The following is a 17,750-nucleotide window of genomic DNA, read 5'->3' as shown; positions in this document are numbered from 1 at the left end:
CGTTTCCCGGGGCGCCCCTTCCTTCTTTGGGGTGTCCCTTCCTTCCCTAGGGTGTCACTTCCCCGGGATGCCCCCTCTTTCCCTGGGGTGCCCCTTCCTTCCCCGAGGTGCCCATTTTCCCTGGTGACCCTTCCCCGGGGTGACCCTTGCCCCTCCGCCCCACCCAGCCGTCCCGCCGCCGACAGGAGCCTTTGCCCCGGGGGTGGAGGGAAGCGGGACGGCGGAACCTCCCGCTCCCCCAAAAAACCTCCCTCCCCGCGGGCTGTGCCTCCGCGGCCCCGGGTGACCCCCGTTGTTCCCCGCAGGGCGGCCATGGCGGCGTTCTGGCAGCAGCGGGGCCGGCGGCAGGAGCACGGCGGGCTGGGCGGTCTCATCGACGGGCTGGGCAGCGTGTTCGATGTGCTGCTGGCCAACGCCAGGCTGGTGCTGGGCGTCAGCGGCGCGGCCGTGCTGGCCATCGCCACGCTGGCCGTCAAGAGGGTAAGGCTGGCACCCGCGGGAGCAGGGTCAGGATTGCTGCCTGGGTCTCCAGTGTGGTGGGGAAAGATGTGCCACAAACCTGGCTGGCTGCTCCCGAGCTGGTCCCTTGCATTTGGCACAAATGCCCACCGGTGCTGGCAGCAGTGCTGTGGGCGTGGAGCTGCCCATTCCCACCGTGAACAGCCCCTTGCTCCATTTGCCTGGAGCAGCATGCACCTGGGATACAGTATCCCATCCAGAAAGGCACCTGGGGCTTAAGGCATATTTGGGCATTTGTTTTCCACTTAAAATTCACGGGAAGAAGATGTGCACTTTTGTGGCCCCCCAAACTCAGTGTTTTTCCAAGTGGAAGCCTCACATGGGGCTGTGTCCCCCCTTGTGTGCACCAGAGGGGCTGTTGTCACCTGTAATTCAGAGGAAACAAAGATAATGACTTATCCTTGTGGGTTTTCCTTCTCTCCAGCTGATCGACCGAGCCACCAGCCCTCGGGATGAAGGTGATCCCAAAGCCGAGCAGAAGACCCTGGAGGAGACCTGGCAGGACTTGGCCTTGATCAAGACTACACCAAAGTCCCCCAAGAAGCAGAAAAGGGAAGACCTCAGCGAGCCCCTGCTCTCCCCAGCTCGGCCACTGGTGCCAGGTGAGGCTCAGGGTGTCCAGCTGGGAAGATCACCTTGCTGTGCTCTGGGCTGGCTGTGCCTTGCTCCACCACTCTGGGAGCTCTGTGTTATTTTTAGCTCGGTGTCCGGGAAGCAGACCCAATGGAGCCTGCCCTCCTGGGAGGCTCCTGAGCCATGGCCCCTTTTTAGGCAATGCCTGTGGAGACAGGAGCTCTGATAACACCCTGGGTGTCCTGGCCAGTGCAGCACGGCAGGGGCTGGTGGGGTTTGTCTCCTCTGGAGTGGTGTTGGCTGCCCTCGTTTTCTGGGTCAGCTCTGCCTGCAGGAAGGTGCACTCGGGAGCTGCTGCAGACAAAGGCTGCCTTGTCCAGCTGCCTACAGAGACGGTATTTTTCCAAGTGGGAAAGCGGCCTGGCTCAGTGCAGGGCAGGTCCTGAGATACGGACCTGGGGCAGGATCATTTGCAGGACTCTCATGAGGGGCAGCACAGATCTCTTCACTCTGGTAACCAGTGACAGGACCCGAGGAAATGGCTGGAGCTATGTCAGGGGAGGTTTAGGATATTAGGAAAAGTTTCTTCCCCCAGAGGGTGGTGGGGCACTGAACAGGCTCCCCAGGGCCCTGGGGCTGACAGAGCTCAAGGAGTGTTTGGGCAACACTCTCAGGGACATGGTGGGATGAGCACCCTTGGCTGCAGCAGAAGCTGCTGCTGTGGGTCACAGATGATCTGCCCAGAGCTGTGACTTCTCCCTTCCCTTCTCACAGATCCCAGGGCATGCTCTGCCTCTGTGGGGGCTCCTCGGGTGAAGTCCAGCCCTCTGCGCTGCCTCACGCTGCAGGAGAAGCTCCTCTCACACCACAGCAGCCGTCTGGCCGTGCCCGAGATCCAGGTGTCCCTCGTCCCTCAGCTGGCCAGGAGCATCAGCACCCAACTGCAGAACTTCCTGCGGAGCAAGTGCCCAGAGCTGCCCTTCGGCCGCCTCTTCCTCAGCGGAGCCCTCCTGGACGGCCTGGAGGTCCTGGCAGCCGACCACATCCACCTCATGCTGCCCGTGGTCCTCGACACCGGGCTCTGGAGCCTCATCCCAGGAGAGGACACCGTGGTGAGGAACCCCCAGTACTGGATGATCAAGAGGGTCGATCTGGGGTATTTCCCCCGTGGGTGCAGCCCCTGGGACAGGTTTATGGTGGGCCGGTACCTCTCCTCCAACGTGCTCAACGAGACCCTCCACAAGATGCTGGTGGCCTCCATCAACTGGCCTGCCATCGGCGGCCTGCTGGGATGTGTCATCCACCCCGTCGTGGCCTCCCGGGAGCTGAAGCTGGAGGTCAAACATGATCAGGTCGAGCTGAGCATCACCCTCCTCCCAGTGGTGGAAATGGAGGACAAGGTTCTTCTGGCTGTTCCTCCTGAGGGACTGGTGGAAAACCTCTGGCTCGAGAGCTTTTACAGGGCAGAGGTCTCGAAGGTGAAGGAGCTGGATGCCGGCGACTCCGGGGCTCGGCAGCGCTGCCTCCGCATCCTGAACGGTGTCTGCAGGAGCCACCCCACCCTGCACAAACTGGGGGGCAGCCCCGTGACCCACGTCATCCTGCACCTCAGTGACTCCGGCTCCGACTGGGCAGAGGAAAGCCTGGCTGACAGGTTCCAGCAGGTGCTCGAGGAGCTGGTGGCCTACCTGGAGAAAGGGGTCCTGCCTTCCTATTTCAACCCCAAAATCAACCTGTTCTCCGGGCTGTTGGAGGAGGAAATCGATGAGATGGGCTTTGTGCTCTACAGGGCCATGTCTGAGCCAGAGCTCCTGCTGGAGTGACCAGTGCGTCGGGAGCTCCCGGATGTGGGATGTTCCTCACCCGCCTGCTGCTCCCTGCTGTGAGGGCTGCCATGCTTCTAGTTGACTAGTCAGTAAGAGGCAAAGTTCTTGCACTTTATGAGAAAAAAAAAATATGGTTCCTGTGTGAATAAAACGGGCCTGAGCAGAGGTGGGTGTTGGCAGAAGGAGCCTTTGGCTGGGAGGCTCTGCCAAACCCGGGGCGAGGGCAGCCCAAACCTGGAGTACCCACAGGTGAGTCCCGTGTGCTGGGAGCCAAGGGAAGCATGTTTACTCTCTGGTTCCCAGTGTCCTCTGCCTGTCCCAGCTGTCAGGCTCCCCTTGTGCTCCCAGACCAGCTGGAGCTGGAGGGGAGCAGCTCCTTCCTGCTGCTGTGTCCTGCAGGCCCCTCAGGTGCAGCGCCCTGGGTGGGTCCTTTCACCAGCACTTGGTCTTACTGTGCCAGCACTTGGGACAGGGTGGCAGAGCCTCACCTGCCTGTAGGATATTGCCAATCCAAAATATGCCCTATGGATGACCTGGGTGGTTGTCTGGGCACTGGGTGGTACGGCCATAGCAAATGGGGCTGGGGGTTTATTCCTTGGAAACCTTTTCAGCTGCCAATAGGAGTGAGCTCAGCTCTACCTCTTTGTTCCCCCCGAGGAAGGGGTTTGTTTCCAGCACGGAGCTGGAGCTTCATGGCTCTTTTCCCACGCAGTGTTTTGCTGGAAGATGTCCTGAAAAAGAGCTGCTGGCTCTGGGGAGGCTCCTGGTGTCAGTCCCTTGGAGGCTGCAGCAGGGCTGTGTCCCCTCCTCGGTGGGTAGGTGGCTGCCAGTGTCTGTCTGTGGGTACAGTGTCACTTCCAGTCTGCTGGTCACCTTTTCACACATGTATTGCTGCTGTCTTGAGGTCCTTTTTCCCTGGAGCCCCACGATATGGGGTGGGGAAGCAGGGCAGGAATGATGCTGTAAGCAGAGTGCTTGCAAGAACTGAAGTGGTTTGTGCTTTTTATTAAGAAAATATGTTTTGTTTGGGTGTTTTGTTTGGGTATTTTGTTGGGGTTTTTTGGTTTTCTTTTTGAGTGGCTGCTAGTAGGGTTTGGTCTGGCTCTAGTCCCAGGGCAAAGGAATTTATTCTTATATTTAATGGGAGGAGCTGGCTTTGCACAAGGGTGGAGCTGGAGAAATCCTGTGGACTTCAGCGTGAGCGGCTGTTGTGGTTTAATTTTCTTTATAACTATCATCTTGTTTATGGGAGGAAAAAAACCTGCTTTTCCTCCCTGTCTGACGATTACTTTGTTCCTCCAAACCACTTCCCAGGTGTTAGTGATGAGAATAAACCTTCCCTGTGCACAATGGTGTCAGCTCTGGTTTGTCTCCTTTCCCGTGGTAAGGCCTGAAGTGATTCCTTGGCTGTGGTGACCTTCCCAGGAACCACCCAGGGCATCCCCTCGCTGTGTGGAGAGCTTGGTGGTGGTCAAATCCCCTCCTGCAAGGTTTTCCTCCTCCTCTTCCAAACCCCTGGACCCCCAGAGTGCCTGGCTGCAGTGTGTGAGCTGTCTGGATGCTGAGCATTGGCCAGGGTTAGACCAGTAAAGCTGGTCCTGGCTGATGCCACCAGCGAGGTTTAACCTGCTCCCTGGGTCCTGCACAAGTGCTTCCCATTGCTGTTGCCATTCCAAGGTGGTTGCTGCTGTGCTTTATCACATTCCAAAGCTTCGTAATCCTGTTATTTTAGCCCACGGGTCTGTATTTTTAGGGCACAGCTGTTAGTGGTGGGAGTGAGGGGTTCAGGGAAATGCATCCTAAGTTCTCCTGAGTAACTCCCTGGATTTAGGCCTGGTAGCAATGAGCTGCTGCAGGGTTTAAGGCTCTCTTGTCTCGTGCAGACCTTCAAGTGAACCTGTGCTGGTGCCGTCTCTGCTGCCCTCCAGGTGCTCCAGCCTTCTGCCCACCCCATGTGCTGCCAGTTCCCAAAGGATTGACCCTGGGAACTGCTGGGACCTGTGCCCAAGTCCTGAGCAGGATCCTGAGCAGCAGAGCACACAGGAATCCTGCAGATCTCTTTCCTTTGATGTGCAGAGGAAGCCCCAACAGGGAGGGAAGAGACATCCTGGCTTCCCAGGGAGTTCAGCCTGAACTCCAAGCAGGAAAACAGAGCCTCCCTTCAGCTCAGCCAGCTCTGCCTGTCCTGGGGCAGCAGCACAGCAGCAGATGCAGCTGCTGAGATAAAACCACTTTTCCTACCCCTCTGCAGTTCACTTCTAAATTACTGCAGGGAGTGTCTGCCAAGAAAGCTCCTGTATTGTTCCAGTGAGTGGAAAGAGCAAGATTTGGGTGGATGCTTTTGCAGTAAAGCTTCACTGTTTTAAGAAGGAAGAAATAACAAGGCCGAGTTAAGGTGTCACCACATCAAATTTAAAAATTAAATAGTATTTTAATAAGAAACTTGTTTGACAAAAATAGTTTACATCAGCTAGCAGCATGACAAAGGCATGTCTCAAAGTTTGAGGAAGAACTCTGTTTCAAATTTAAAATGAAAGCTTTTCCTGAGCACTGCAGCTGAGCTTCCCTCAGGACAAGCACCTGGCCCTACTTCACTGGCAGGGACAACCCCAGGTAAGGGTGACAAAAAAGGGGAATGGTGCTCAGGTAACATCAACTTAGAGGGGAACTTAAATTCCACAGTGTGGAAAGCCAGGGACTGAGCAGAGCTCAGCAGCCCTGGTGTCTGTCCTCATGGCCCCAGTCCAGCTCTTCCTTGTGGAAATGCTGGTACAACCACCGGGATGGTGCAGGGGGGATGATTCAGCACAGTCCTCTCTGCAGAATCAGCATCCAAGTGCTTCCTTGAAATGTTTAGACTATCCCAATCTGCTCAGCAGAAGAGCAGCTGAAAACAAAAGCTGACACTGGTAGTAGAACCACTTTTGCAAGCTGGTGGAACCCTTGCTGTAATGGATGGCATCCCTTGGCAGGAGCAGCCTGCAACCAGCTCTTCCAAAAAACACTCAAGGGACTTGTTTCCAGACTCCAGTTCCCTGTGGCAGTAGTTGCTCCTGTAGGAGCTCACAACCCTGGTCCTTTCAGGCTCTCAGGGGTCCATCCCAGCTCAGTGGTCCTGAGGGCAGTTTTTCCTATTGTGCCCAGGCTGGTGGCAAATGCTACAGGTCCGTGGTTTCTTGGCAGTGGATCCTGAGGAGAAACTGCCTGGTCTCTTGGCTTTGCTTCCCAACCCTCTTGAGTATTCACTGCTGCCAAAGTTGTTCAAAGAGACATCTCCAGAAGGACCTAGAGAGAAATGACTTGAATTTAAGCATCTTTGAAAATATAAGTAGGTGAGAAACAGAAGGTAAGTTCAAAACAGCAGGATTCTCAGATTATTCCTGAACCTGCACTTGCTTCAGACTTGTTTGAACAGTTAAATGTAACCCATTTGTCTTGCAGCATTAGAGACATGTGGGAACAGAACAGGGGAAGCTGCTCTGGTCTACAGCTAAAGCAGAAACAAAACATGCCAGAGGAAAACCTGAGATTTAAGTAGTTTTGAAAACTTTATTCTACCCCTTTAGGCCCACAGTTCTAAGGAGGAGGAGGAGGAGGTCAGTGCTGAAGATCCCTCACAGACCACATCTCCCCTTCTGTACTTCATTACTGTCCCTTTGTCACTGCTCTCTCTTTTGCATCCTCATTTTGTCATTATTTTTGTTTTCAGCATCTTCTCACACTTTGATCTCTGATCAAAGCTCCAGAATGACTTGGCCTTTCCCTACACCCCTAAACTAGGGCAGAGGGAGCAGCAGAGTTTCCCTGGCATGCCAGGGTGGGGTTTAAGATCTCCAGAAGTGGTGCCACTGCTTCAACTCTGCACCAAGTCGGTAACAGCTCTCACAAAGCTGAGCACTGTAACTTGGGAGGACAAATTCCCAATCAGACTGTTGGAAAGAGTCCTGGGCTTTATCCAATGAGTCATGGACAGACAGATGGTCAAGTTCACTGCACACAGAAGCCAAGCATCCTGCTCAGAGCTCAGATGTGTGCTGTGAGGATGTATCCTGCCAGCACTTGGAGAGGTAAGCCAGACTTTGTTGTTAAAAGCCACATTTGCAGTGCTATAAAGCTGCTGACAGATGTTCTGAAGACAAACCTGACGCCTTAAATGTACGAGGTGCCACAAGATCTGTGCAGCACGAGCATGTGTGAGAGGTGTGTTCAGTTTACAGAATCCCAGAATAGCTGCAGTTGGAAGGGACCTCTGGAGATCACCCAACCCTCCTGTCAAGGCAGGGTCACCTAGAGCAGGTGACACAGGGATATGTCCAGGTGGGTTTGGAATGTCTGCAGAGAGGGAGACCCCATGCCCTCCCTGGGCAGCTGTTCCAGTGCTCTGCCACCCTCAGTGTAAAATCACGTTGAGGTAGAATTTTTTGTGTTTTAGTTTATGGCCATTGCTCCTTGTCCTGTTGCTGGGCACCGCCAAAAAAAGTCTGGCACCATCCTCTTGGCACCTGCCTTTGAGATATTTATATGCATTAATGAGACCCCCTCTGTCTTCTTCAGACTAACCAGGCCCAGCTCCCGCAGTCTCTCCTCATCAGAGAGCTGCTCCAGACTCCTCATCATTTTCCTGGCTTCTGCTGGACCCTCTCCAGCAGCTTAAGAACATCCTCCAGCCTTTGTGTCCCACCCCAAGCCCAGCCTTACCTGGTGCCACGTTCTCATCTGCCCACTGGAAGAAGCCGCACTGCTGCTCCCGGGGCTTGGGGCAGGTGTGGAACTGCCTGCCCTTGTTGGGCCCGTCCTTCTGCACGGTGCGAGTCACGGCGGGCTGGTCACACCTGCACACCGTGCCACCGCCAGGCCCGGAGCTGCCGCTCCCAAACGGCTCCGGGCCTCTCCTTCCTCCCGGGCCCCTCCCTGCTGTGGGCTGGGGGAGCACAGAGCCCCGTGGAGCCGCGGTGCCTCTGTCCTTTGTCTGCTCGTCGGCCCAGAGGAAGAAGTTGCAGGAGCTGGAGCTGCACTTGTAGAACTGCCGGCCGTGGTTGGGCCCGTCCTTGCGCACGGTGAGCAGCAGCGCCTCGCTCCCGCAGTTGCACACCACGGCGTTGCTCCCGTCCTCCGCAGCGGCCGGAGGAGCATCCCTGGATGTTCTGCTGGAGATCACGTGTCCCCGTGCTGGGTTTGTGGTCCCCCTCCCCTGCCTGTTCTCACTGTTGGCTCTGTTCAAGGAGTGGTTGACCTGCAGGTGCTGCGCTGGTTGGGCGGCTGACGACGCGGGTTGGGATGGTCTGTGTAAGTACTTGAGGTCCAAGAGCTCCTTCAGCATCTCATCACAGCCCCCAATGCAGCCAACGAACTCCAGGGGCATCACGGGCGGAACGCTGCCTCTCTTGAATTTAAACTTCAGTCTACAGGGAAAGGAGGAGTCAAAGTCTCCCAGTTCATCTCATTTCTCATCAGCAGACCTCAATTTAGGCTTGAACTTTTACATATATTTTTAATTCTGCTATACACAGACCAGTTTCCCCAACCCCTCTTTCTTCTTTCCATCCCCAGGCCCTGGGGATTACACACCATGCTTCAGCTCTCCAAGACTGGAATGGAAAATGGTTCCCAGCCTAGCCCATGGAAGTCTGATTACCCTCAGGTAATGCCTGAGGGGCTGTGTTTCCCCAAGGGATAACTGGTATGACCTACCTGTGAACCGGATGGGGTTTACACACATCACAGATGCTCTCATCCCTGGTCACATCCAGCACAAAATCAGGGAACCAGACTGCAGTCTTACAGGTTGGATAGCCCATGCAGCTCAGGTAGAACCTGCCGTGGGACAAAGGCACCAGATGAGGAAGAGGCAAAGTCAAGACAGTTGGTGATCCGTTCTCCCATCTTCTGAGCCATCAGAAATTGTCAAACCCACAGTTTTTAAGGGCAAATACCTACTTGAGAAGAGGTTCAGCTGAGTCCACACAGCTTATGGGGCTGGTGGAGTCAGCGAGCTGCAGCCCAAGGCTTCCAAGTTTTTACCAAAGGAGGTAAATGGGAAAACACAAACCAGCACAGAAGGTGCTACAAGAGAGAAGGTCACCAACCCGCCGTTCTTCCTGGTCTTCAGGACCATGTCGTTGTTGCACTGTGGACACTTCCGAACGGAAACGGGCATTGCTGGGTACACCTCATCCTGCGCTGGAATCTCTGCAGCTTCTCCAAAATACTGAGCCAGGGCCTCATCCAGCCTGTAATGAAACAGGCAGAGCATCCTGTGTGTCTCTGCAAGGAGCAATCAGGTGCTGCAGTGACTCAGCACCTGCTGCCCCCCACACAGCCCCTCCGAGCTTCTCCATGTGCACGTTGATTCAGCACCACATTTCTGGAACAGGGAAGATGTGGGAACAACATCGAAGAGGTCAGTGCATGTTGCCATCCCCAAACTTAACTGCTCATCTTGGTTTAAACCTTTAGTTGGCACGAACTCATGACAGTGTGCCAGGCTTCGAGTCATCCCTTGCTGTGCAAATGCCCACACACACCGGGCAGAGCTCCAGGGAAACAGTGTGACAGGATCCCCCACTCCAGGCTGAGCCCCAGATGAGCAGCCAGCATCTCCCAGAACAGCAAAGCAAAGGGAAAAGGGCAAAGACAGGACTCACTTGTTGGCTCTGGCCACAGCTTCAATGAAGACTTCTTTGTACTTTTGGACCTGCTGCTGCAACACTACAGATTTGTCTTTCTTCCCCTCACAGATCAGTTTTAGATCAGCCTCCAGCTCAGCCCGAAGGTCAGGCTTGGACATTTCGTAGCCCATGGAATCATAGCCTGAGGAATACATGGAATGGTAAGCGAAAGGAAGGTGAAAATAAGGAACTTGCCACCTTGCTGGTGGGCACTGCCCTCACCTTCCACCAGCCCCATGCCCAGGTGGCCGGGCAGGAACCGCTGATCTGCTGTAAGGCCCACGTACATCCGTGTCTTGATCGTCTCGATGTGCTCGGCGTGAGTGGCGTCGGTCCCTGGAAACAGACAGGGGTCAGTGGGAGCAGGTACCAAGGAGTTACTTCCTCTGTGCCTGGGGGAGAGTGCAAGGGGCTAAAGGGACAAGGACACAACTTATGGTGAGCACTGCCCTCATCCCCCACTGGCACTGGGGCCTGGACCTGAAATCACCCATCTCCCTGGGCACTGGAGGCACTCTGCGGGCTCCGTAGGATGTTTGGACTTTGCCCACAGGTCTCTATAACCCTTTGTTCTGCTTTTTAAAGTGATTTCTTATCTGAAGTGACATTTAGAGAATTCCCTCTGCCAAGAGTGAGAGGCCACGCTGCCAGTACTGACCAATGCCATGTTTCTCCATGAGAGCAATGAGATCCGCTTCCGTGAGGAGCAATGGAGGGCTGGTTTCCCCATCCACCATCTCCACCGTGGTGGGCTGAAAGCGAGACCCTTTCTGATACACTGGGATAACCTGAAGGAAAAGAGAATCTCTTTGAAACTGCTTCCTGGTCCATTCACTCAGGACAAAATGCTACACCAACAGCCAATGCAGTCAGAGAGCAGTAGCCTGTTCTGGAGGGAATCCAGCCTCAGGGGCCTCGGGATCAGCCAGCAATGAGCTGCCAGAGAGACCATGGGACAGCTGCTCTTGGTGGGTAAAGTCAACCCTACAACCTGAATGGTTTCTGCTGTGGTGTCAGACATGGGAGAATCTACCCAGAGCTGGCACAATAAACCTGCACAGGTTTCCAGCAGAGAAAGCTCTCGGTGAAACAACCAGAAACGGTCAAAGGACGTTTTGCAGAGGGGTCTGAAGTCGGCAGTGAAATGCTACTTTAGCCTCTCCCACCTATGTTATTCAAGGGGATTACCTTATCACTCCACTTGTCGTAAGGATAGACTTCCAGGTAATTTCGGGCCAGGATCATTAGCCCTTGAGCAATGAATCGCTCGTTGGCAATGTCGATCTCCACAGTTGTTTCCTGCCCCTTGGCATCTTGAGAGCAGCAAGCCAAGAAATGGCGCACGATGAACTCGTAGAGTCTCTGCTCATTGCCCTGACACCAAACAGCGAAAAGAGTCAGAGTCCTCCCATCCAGAAATCAGTGGGATCTCAGGTGAGGATCCTGTGCTAATGACCACGTTATTAAGGCTTTTATCTTTATTTATCAAGCAACATAAGTGAGTTAGCTCTGGTTTCACCCACCTGCAGGTTAGCGGTGTATTTGGTGGGGTGAATGGGAGGATGAGCCTGATCGGACTTGGTTCCACTCCGAGGGGTTGGCCCACCCTGATCCAAAATTCTCTGTGCAAATGCTCCCCAGTTTGGGTCCTGTGTTTGCTGTTGTACCAAGGCAGAGAGGTTCAGCTCCTTGGGGAAAATGTTGGTCTCAGTTCGGGGGTAGCTAATGAACCTTAGGAAGAAAGACAGGAGAGCACTTAAAGGGGTGCTCCAAAATGCTTCCCAGTTTGGACAAAACGCCATTTACTTTTAAAATAATGAAGTTTACCGAGCCAAGTCTTGCTTTCTTACCCTTTAGTGTAGAGTTTTTCTGCTATTGTCATGGTTTCCTTTGCATTTATTTTCAGTTTGCGGGAAGCCAACTTCTCGAGTTCCTGCGGTGGGAAGGGCCAGAAAAAAACCCAGAAGCATTAGTGCATAATTCAGGGTGGTGAGTAAAACATCTGTTCACAGCTCCTTTCAGAGAATTCCTTTCCAAAGTTCAGACATACCACAGTGTCCAGGGGCAGGGGCCTCCATTTGCTCTTTGGCTTGCTCACAACCTCAACAACAGTCGCCACCGGATCCTGAACAGAGTAAGCAAAACCCAAATCTCCTTTAGGAGTTTGCACAAACTGTTCTTTAAATGTCTTGATACAGGGAATGTTTGGCTGAATCTGGATTACAGAACTATTTACAAGCTTTCTTACCTCCATACACATTTGGTAAAGGACCAGGCATGCCGTGTGGTTGAAGAGCCGGTTCCTCTTCCAGTTGAAGACCACACTGCCATCTTCGTGGTTGTGGGTCACTGTGGGGAACAACAGAGCTGGCTGATAGAGCAGTCACAAAATGGAAACATCACAAAAGCACCTGGAAACCTTCCAATTCTGCTCAGTGGTCACAGCAGAGGAAGAGGAAACCACTTCTGCAGCATTGCATGCTTGTTACTCCAGTGTTTTTCCTTCCTATGCACATCAAACCCTCTGAGATGGAGCCCCAAACACACCTTTAATTTTGTAGAAGGTTTCAGGAACAAAGGCTTGAATGGCTTTAAAGCGTTCAACTACAAATCCCAGCGTTGGGAACTGGCAGCTACCATAGCTGATCAGCTGATCTGCTAAAATATCAGGGAAGATCTTCCGCAGCCTCAGCGTCTGGAATCTGGTGAAGGCAGCACCTGGGAAAACAAAATGTGCAGCAGAACTGAATACAACAATGTTGAATGATAATCACAGCACTTGAGATGGTTTTCTTTCATACTCTGAGTATTAATTTTACTTTGTTTAATACTCAGTTGCAGAGGCTTGTCAGTGCTGTGTGGCCTATGAACTTAATATTTGCTTCAAGGAGCAATTTCCTCCTTTTGGGAGGGAAACAAACTCTTCAGAAAGGGTTGTTAAACAGTGGAATGGGCTGCCCAGGGAGGGGTGGAGTCACCATCCCTGGAGGTGTTCAAGAAAGGACTGGATGTGGCACTCAGTGCTCTGGGCTGGGTAACAAGGTGGGCATTGGTCACAGGTTGGACTCGATGATCATGAAGGTCTTTTCCAACCTAAGTGATTCTCTGATTCAAAGAGCACGTTTTCCAGCAAAATATGAGATGTCATTAAGTTGTATCTGATCAAAAAATCAGGTATGTGACACTACAGAGGGTGTTTCTGCCTCGTGTTGAGCACACAGGAAGAGATGTTTACAGACCTATCCTGAGGTCCAGCTCCTGCCTGACGTCAACGGCGTCGCTGGTTCTTTGGTCCGGCTGGGTGAGGTTCTCGCAGGCTGATCTGACGGCATGAAGGGTGATCTCCGAGAAACGGGCTCGGAAAACCTGGAGGTTTGGCTTTACTGCCAGATACACAGGAAAAAGAAATCAGACTGACTCAAACACCAATGGAGAGGAGCAACTAATAAACAGCTGCCTTCAAAAGACTGTGCTGCCAACCTGCTCTACAGCTTTCCAACAGCTGAATGTGTTTCTGGTTTATCAGAGCCACATTTATTTATCAGAACTACAGTCAGCATTCAACCTGGGCACAGGAAGACTGACAATATGCCTCTGCTAAAAGATCCCTGAGGGGCTGTTAAACCTTTGATGGAACTCAGACTGATGAAGACACTCTACACACCAGCTTTGCACACGTGGATGATCTCGAAGCCGATGTTCTCCCCTTCCCGATCGCAGTCAGTCCAGATCACCAGGGCTTGGCACTGCTGGATTTCTCGTTCAAGGGTTTTCTGAGAGGAGAAAACAACACAGGGAGACATTCCAGGCCACTCGCTTTGTCATTTAATTTTGGAATGACTCACTGCACACGAAATGCAGCGTGTATCCATGGAGATGGACTGTTGCAATAACATTCAGTAATTGTGTGTCTCATGAGATTAGGCAGCTTTCAAAAGAATTGAGTCATTTATTTATATCTAATTCCGTTAAAAAGCTTGGCCAGGAGCGGGTTGTACCACAATCTGTTTTCTAAAAATGTAATTTTTTGTAAAACTGAGACACAATCGCCAATCCCACCTTGTTGGAAAAAAACATTTCTATCTTTAGCAAAGTAGTTGTTCATTTACTGCACTACTTGTGCACAAGCAGGAGAGTTTCAATGTTCAAACAAACAGCATTAGTAGACCTAGGAAATGCAGGAGGAATCTGCTAAACTAGAAATCTGGATGTTAAGGACAAAGGTGCAATCATCCTTCTGCCTGGGACAGTATTTGTTGAACCAACCCCCGAACTCAGTTTCAGGGCAACTCTTGACCACAACATACCTTGATATCCAGGTAATTTTCAGGGCAATACTTCTCAACTTCAGCATCAAAAAGAGCTAAAGGGTTGCAGCTATGCCTGGGAAACACAGGATAAACAGTGTGCATTACAAAACCTGAAACATATATTGTGAGACATAATTAGTGCTGCCTAAGTACTGGAATTAATAATGTATTTTATTACAGGCCTATCTGAGACAACACAGAGTTCATGTGAAATGCTGAGTAACACTTAAAAGCAACAGAATCAAAAAACAGCGCTCTGAAAACAGGAATTTGAAACAATATTTTTGTATTCTCCATAAAATTTGGATGTCATCATCTTGCTCTGTGTCAGAGTCCCTCTGTGCCCCCTTGTCTTTGAGCTCGCAGTGCCCCGCTTGGCTCAGGGCCAAGAGCAGGAGGTGACAGACCCTTCCTGTGAGGGGCAGGAGGTGACAGACCCCTTCCTGTGAGGGGCAGGAGGTGACAGACCCTTTCCTGTGGGGGGCAGGAGGTGACAGACCCTTTCCTGTGAGGAGCAGGAGGTGACAGACCCTTCCCTGCCAAGGGCACGAGGTACCAACCATTTGCGAAAGGGCATCCTGAATTCATGAGTCAGTAAGTGTCCTGACACGGATGTCATCACCATGGTAACGTTCTGCAAGAGACAGAGCAAGGTAATTAGTGCCCATGTTCACTAAAAACTACCCACAGCCCCAAAATCTTCCTCCAGTTCTCAATTGACACCACCAGTGACACCTCTCTCCTGTTAATGACAGAATCCCAGAATGGGTTTGGGCTGGCAGGGACCTTGAAGCTCATCTTGTTCCATCCCCTGCCAGCGTGGCCTTGAACACTTCCAGGGATGGGACATCCACAACTAATACATCATAACAAGCTCTCCTCTCTACTGACAGGTAAGTCCACAGCCTTATCCTCAATTTTTACAGGAAGCTCCCAATTCTAAACAACTACAATGTATTTTTAATGGATATAAAACCAGAAAGTTCAAAGACCTAAAGCAACAAAATAGGTGGTTGAGCCAAGAAAACAACATCTGACATTTCCTCATCTTTGGGCAGAACATCTCCAGCACTGGAGATGTGTTTCACAACTCCTGACAAATGGCTTTTATTAATTAGTATTTGCATTTCATTAATCCAGCAGCAGATTGAAAGGAAACTCTTACCTGGCCAAACATCTGGTAATCGTATTCGTAGATCTTGTTGAACTTGGAAAACCCTTCTCTCTAGAAGGAAAAGGAGAGTTCCTGAGTTTTGGTTCTTTAACAGAAAACAAATCCATCCTGCCTCGCTTTGTACACGCTGTGATGGAGCACAGGATACAGGGCAATGGAGAACCAGGACCTGGGGCTAATGGGAATTACAGCAGAGGAATGGAAATTGCCTGTTATCATTTATGGAGACGCTGAAATGGTGATTTTCAAGGTAAGGGTATTTTAAACCATCCCTGAAGGTGATTCCAGGGTTATCACCCCATGGATAATGAAGAACTGATTTGTTTAACAGTGCTGGCCAGTGACCATAGAATCACAGAAATTCCTGACAAACACCTGTCCTGCTCCAAATGATAAGTAGTGTCCCAGCTCCGGGTCCCCAAGGCTACCTCCAACCTGAGACTAGCAGAATGTTCTAGTTGTGTATTTGCTGCTTTTTGCTACAGAAGCAGGATGATTTCTTCCTTGACTGGGACTGTCAGTGCTCAGGTTCTCAATAACATAAAGGAGGTTCTATGAGGTTGGGCTCTTCTCTCATGTAAGAGGAAACAGCCTCAGGCTGTGCCAGGGGAGGTTCAGGTTGCACATCAGGAAGAATTTCTTCCTGGAAAGAGTGGTCAGGCATTGGAAGAGGCTGTCCAGGGAGGTGGTGGAGTTACCATCCCTGGAGGTTTTCAAGGAAAAACTGGATGTGGCACTCAGTGCTCTGGGCTGGGTGACAAGGTGGGCATTGGTCACAGGTTGGACTTGATCTTGGAGGTCTTTTCCAACCTTAATGATTCTCTGATTCTGGTCTAGAATCACCTTCTAGTTCCTTAGTTTGGAAACTAAGTGATTATGCAAACTGCTAGAGGTCACAAAACAGACCAGCAGAGAGGACAGATCTTTGAATTCCTCTTCTCCAAACCACAGGTCGTCTTTGCTTTATTCTGTGAGCTCCAGTAAACCCCTGACACTTGCTGATGCTGCAAAAGTGGTGCTTTTTGACTGGGAAATGCCAACAGATGGTTTCAGTTCCTGAAGCCTTTGGCACAAATCCAGGAATGACAAAAGGAGCCCTCCCACGGAGATCAGTGCCTGGGAAAGGTAGTCTGGGCAGAGGGAGCTGAGTTCCAACAGCACTTAAAGTGCAAGGAAAAGGGATCTGAGACTCCCAAAAACATTTGGCCAAGTGGGGTTTGTCCACAGAACAAGGAAGGCCATTCTTGTACCCTCACGTGGTCATAAGCGTCCAGAGACAAAAATCAGCCTGAAGTCGTTTCCTCTTGTCCTGTCACTTGTTACCTGGGAAAAGAGGGCAACCCCCCCACCTCATACAACCTCCTTTATTTGACTGCAAGGTGTTATTGAGAACCTGAGCGCTGACAGTCCCGATCAAGGAAGAAACCATCCTGCTCCTGTAGAAAAAAAGCAACAAAGGCACAACCTAGAAACTTCCACAAGCCTCAGCAAGGTGGGAGGACCTGAGGCTCCCACACAGGACACAGAGCACAGCTGAGCCCAGGGTTGTGCTGCTGCCCCTCCCCAGCCAGCTGAGCCCCACCTGTTGGTGTCTCAGGAAACAATGGGATATGAGTCCCTAGGTGCCCCAGGGAGCAGTGGGATGTGGTGTGTCTCCACATGTCCCAGGGAGCAGTGGGATGTGGCATGTCCCTACCCGCCGCATCCTGCTGTTGGAGAGCAGATCGGCGATCCCTCGGGCAGCGTCGTTCTTCTCGGCCACGCACAGCACCTTCCGGATCCTCTGGAGAGCCCGGTCCTCGGCGGCGCGGGAGAACAGGCGCCAGGGCTGGGGCAGCATCCTGCCCCTGGCCAACAGCCTCACCTGCAGGATCATCACGGGGGGCAGGGGCGGCTCCCGCGGGGACAGGGCATGGTGCTGCTCCGCGTCCCTGCGGGCATGGAGAGAGATCGCTGATGTCCCCGCTCAGCCACGCCGGGAGGGTCCAGGGCAGCCCCCCGGGGGCCGCATGGGGCTGGGGAAGGTGTCACCCCCTCCAGACACCGCTGCCGGGGGTCCCGCATCCCCCGGGCACCGGCGGGGCCTCGGGCCTCTCCTACCCTCGCCTCCCGCACCCGCGGCAGCGCAGCCCCCCCCGATACTCCCCGGGCTCTCCCTCACCTGGGGCAGCACTTTCCCTCCCCGGTTCCCCTCCTCTTCCCACCAGTTTTTCGCGGTTCCCCCGCTCTGTTTCCCCCTAAGGCCAGGCTTTCCCTCACCCGGGGCAGCCCCTCCTCGGCCCGCCCCGGGCTCCCCCTCACCCAGGGCAGCCCCTGCCCTCCCCTCTTCCCCTCGGCTCTGCTCTTTTTCCCTTTTTTGCCCCTTTCCCCCTTTTCCCGCATTCTCCCTCACCTCCCTCCCTCCCGCGCTCTCCCGGTCGCTCTCTCCTCACCGTCACGTCCTGCCGCAAAGAGAACTACAACTCCCGGGATGCCGCGCGGCGCCAGGGAACTACAACTCCCGAGATCCCCCGCGCCTCATCCTCAGTGTCCTCCCGCCGCCGCCCCGCCTCGGTTTTTCCCCTTTCCCGCCGCCGGACCCGTCCCTGGATCGGTAACGACAAAGGACGACCACGGTAGAAATATCAGCCACAGCCGCGGGCGAGGGGGAGGTGGCGATGCTGTCGCTTTCTGCCGGCGG

The 17,750-nt window shown here is 52.9% G+C and overlaps 2 protein-coding genes across 3 annotated transcripts; one reads left to right on the top strand and one right to left on the bottom strand.

The window, feature by feature from the left end:
- Positions 1-312: 312 nt before the first annotated feature.
- On the top strand, positions 313-3,045 carry MIEF2 (mitochondrial elongation factor 2). Its single transcript, XM_017823276.1, has 3 exons — positions 313-480; positions 944-1,121; positions 1,867-3,045. The coding sequence occupies exons 1-3, from the start codon at positions 313-315 to the stop codon at positions 2,913-2,915; spliced, it is 1,395 nt and encodes a 464-aa protein (XP_017678765.1). The 3' UTR covers positions 2,916-3,045.
- A 2,271-nt stretch (positions 3,046-5,316) lies between these two features.
- Positions 5,317-17,727, bottom strand: TOP3A (topoisomerase (DNA) III alpha). 2 transcript variants are annotated; one of them, XM_017823294.1, is made up of 20 exons: positions 17,503-17,727; positions 16,767-17,001; positions 15,062-15,121; positions 14,457-14,530; positions 13,894-13,969; positions 13,251-13,359; positions 12,826-12,969; positions 12,134-12,304; positions 11,835-11,935; positions 11,637-11,711; positions 11,437-11,519; positions 11,110-11,317; positions 10,775-10,960; positions 10,245-10,374; positions 9,809-9,922; positions 9,563-9,728; positions 9,005-9,148; positions 8,610-8,732; positions 7,617-8,320; positions 5,317-6,203 (listed from the first exon to the last, which is right to left on the bottom strand). In XM_017823294.1, exons 2-20 carry the CDS (start codon positions 16,944-16,946, stop codon positions 6,025-6,027), a joined length of 3,027 nt encoding a protein of 1,008 aa, XP_017678783.1. In that variant the 5' UTR covers positions 16,947-17,001; positions 17,503-17,727; the 3' UTR covers positions 5,317-6,024. The 2 variants fall into 2 exon arrangements, with proteins under 2 accessions (XP_017678783.1, XP_017678782.1); XM_017823293.1 differs by having other exon boundaries at positions 17,463-17,505.
- Positions 17,728-17,750: the final 23 nt, after the last annotated feature.

Source organism: Lepidothrix coronata, unplaced genomic scaffold (genome assembly GCF_001604755.1).
Source record: "Lepidothrix coronata isolate B3197 unplaced genomic scaffold, Lepidothrix_coronata-1.0 Scaffold101, whole genome shotgun sequence".
Classification (NCBI taxonomy): Eukaryota; Metazoa; Chordata; class Aves; order Passeriformes; family Pipridae; genus Lepidothrix; species Lepidothrix coronata.
This window is presented reverse-complemented; position numbering and strand designations above follow the sequence as displayed.

Bases quoted from the DNA above. Each gene is read 5' to 3' on its own strand.
- MIEF2 (XM_017823276.1), top strand. From the start codon at position 313: ATGGCGGCGTTCTGGCAGCAGCGGGGCCGGCGGCAGGAGCACGGCGGG. The intron at 481-943 runs GTAAGGCTGGCA...CCTTCTCTCCAG, and splicing joins CCACGCTGGCCGTCAAGAGG to CTGATCGACCGAGCCACCAG. The intron at 1,122-1,866 runs GTGAGGCTCAGG...CCCTTCTCACAG, and splicing joins AGCTCGGCCACTGGTGCCAG to ATCCCAGGGCATGCTCTGCC.
- TOP3A (XM_017823294.1), bottom strand. From the start codon at position 16,946: ATGATCCTGCAGGTGAGGCTGTTGGCCAGGGGCAGGATGCTGCCCCAG. The intron at 12,970-13,250 runs GTGTGTAGAGTG...TGTATCTGGCAG, and splicing joins CATCCACGTGTGCAAAGCTG to TAAAGCCAAACCTCCAGGTT. The intron at 6,204-7,616 runs GTAAGGCTGGGC...ATTTCTCTCTAG, and splicing joins AGATGAGAACGTGGCACCAG to GTCCTTCTGGAGATGTCTCT.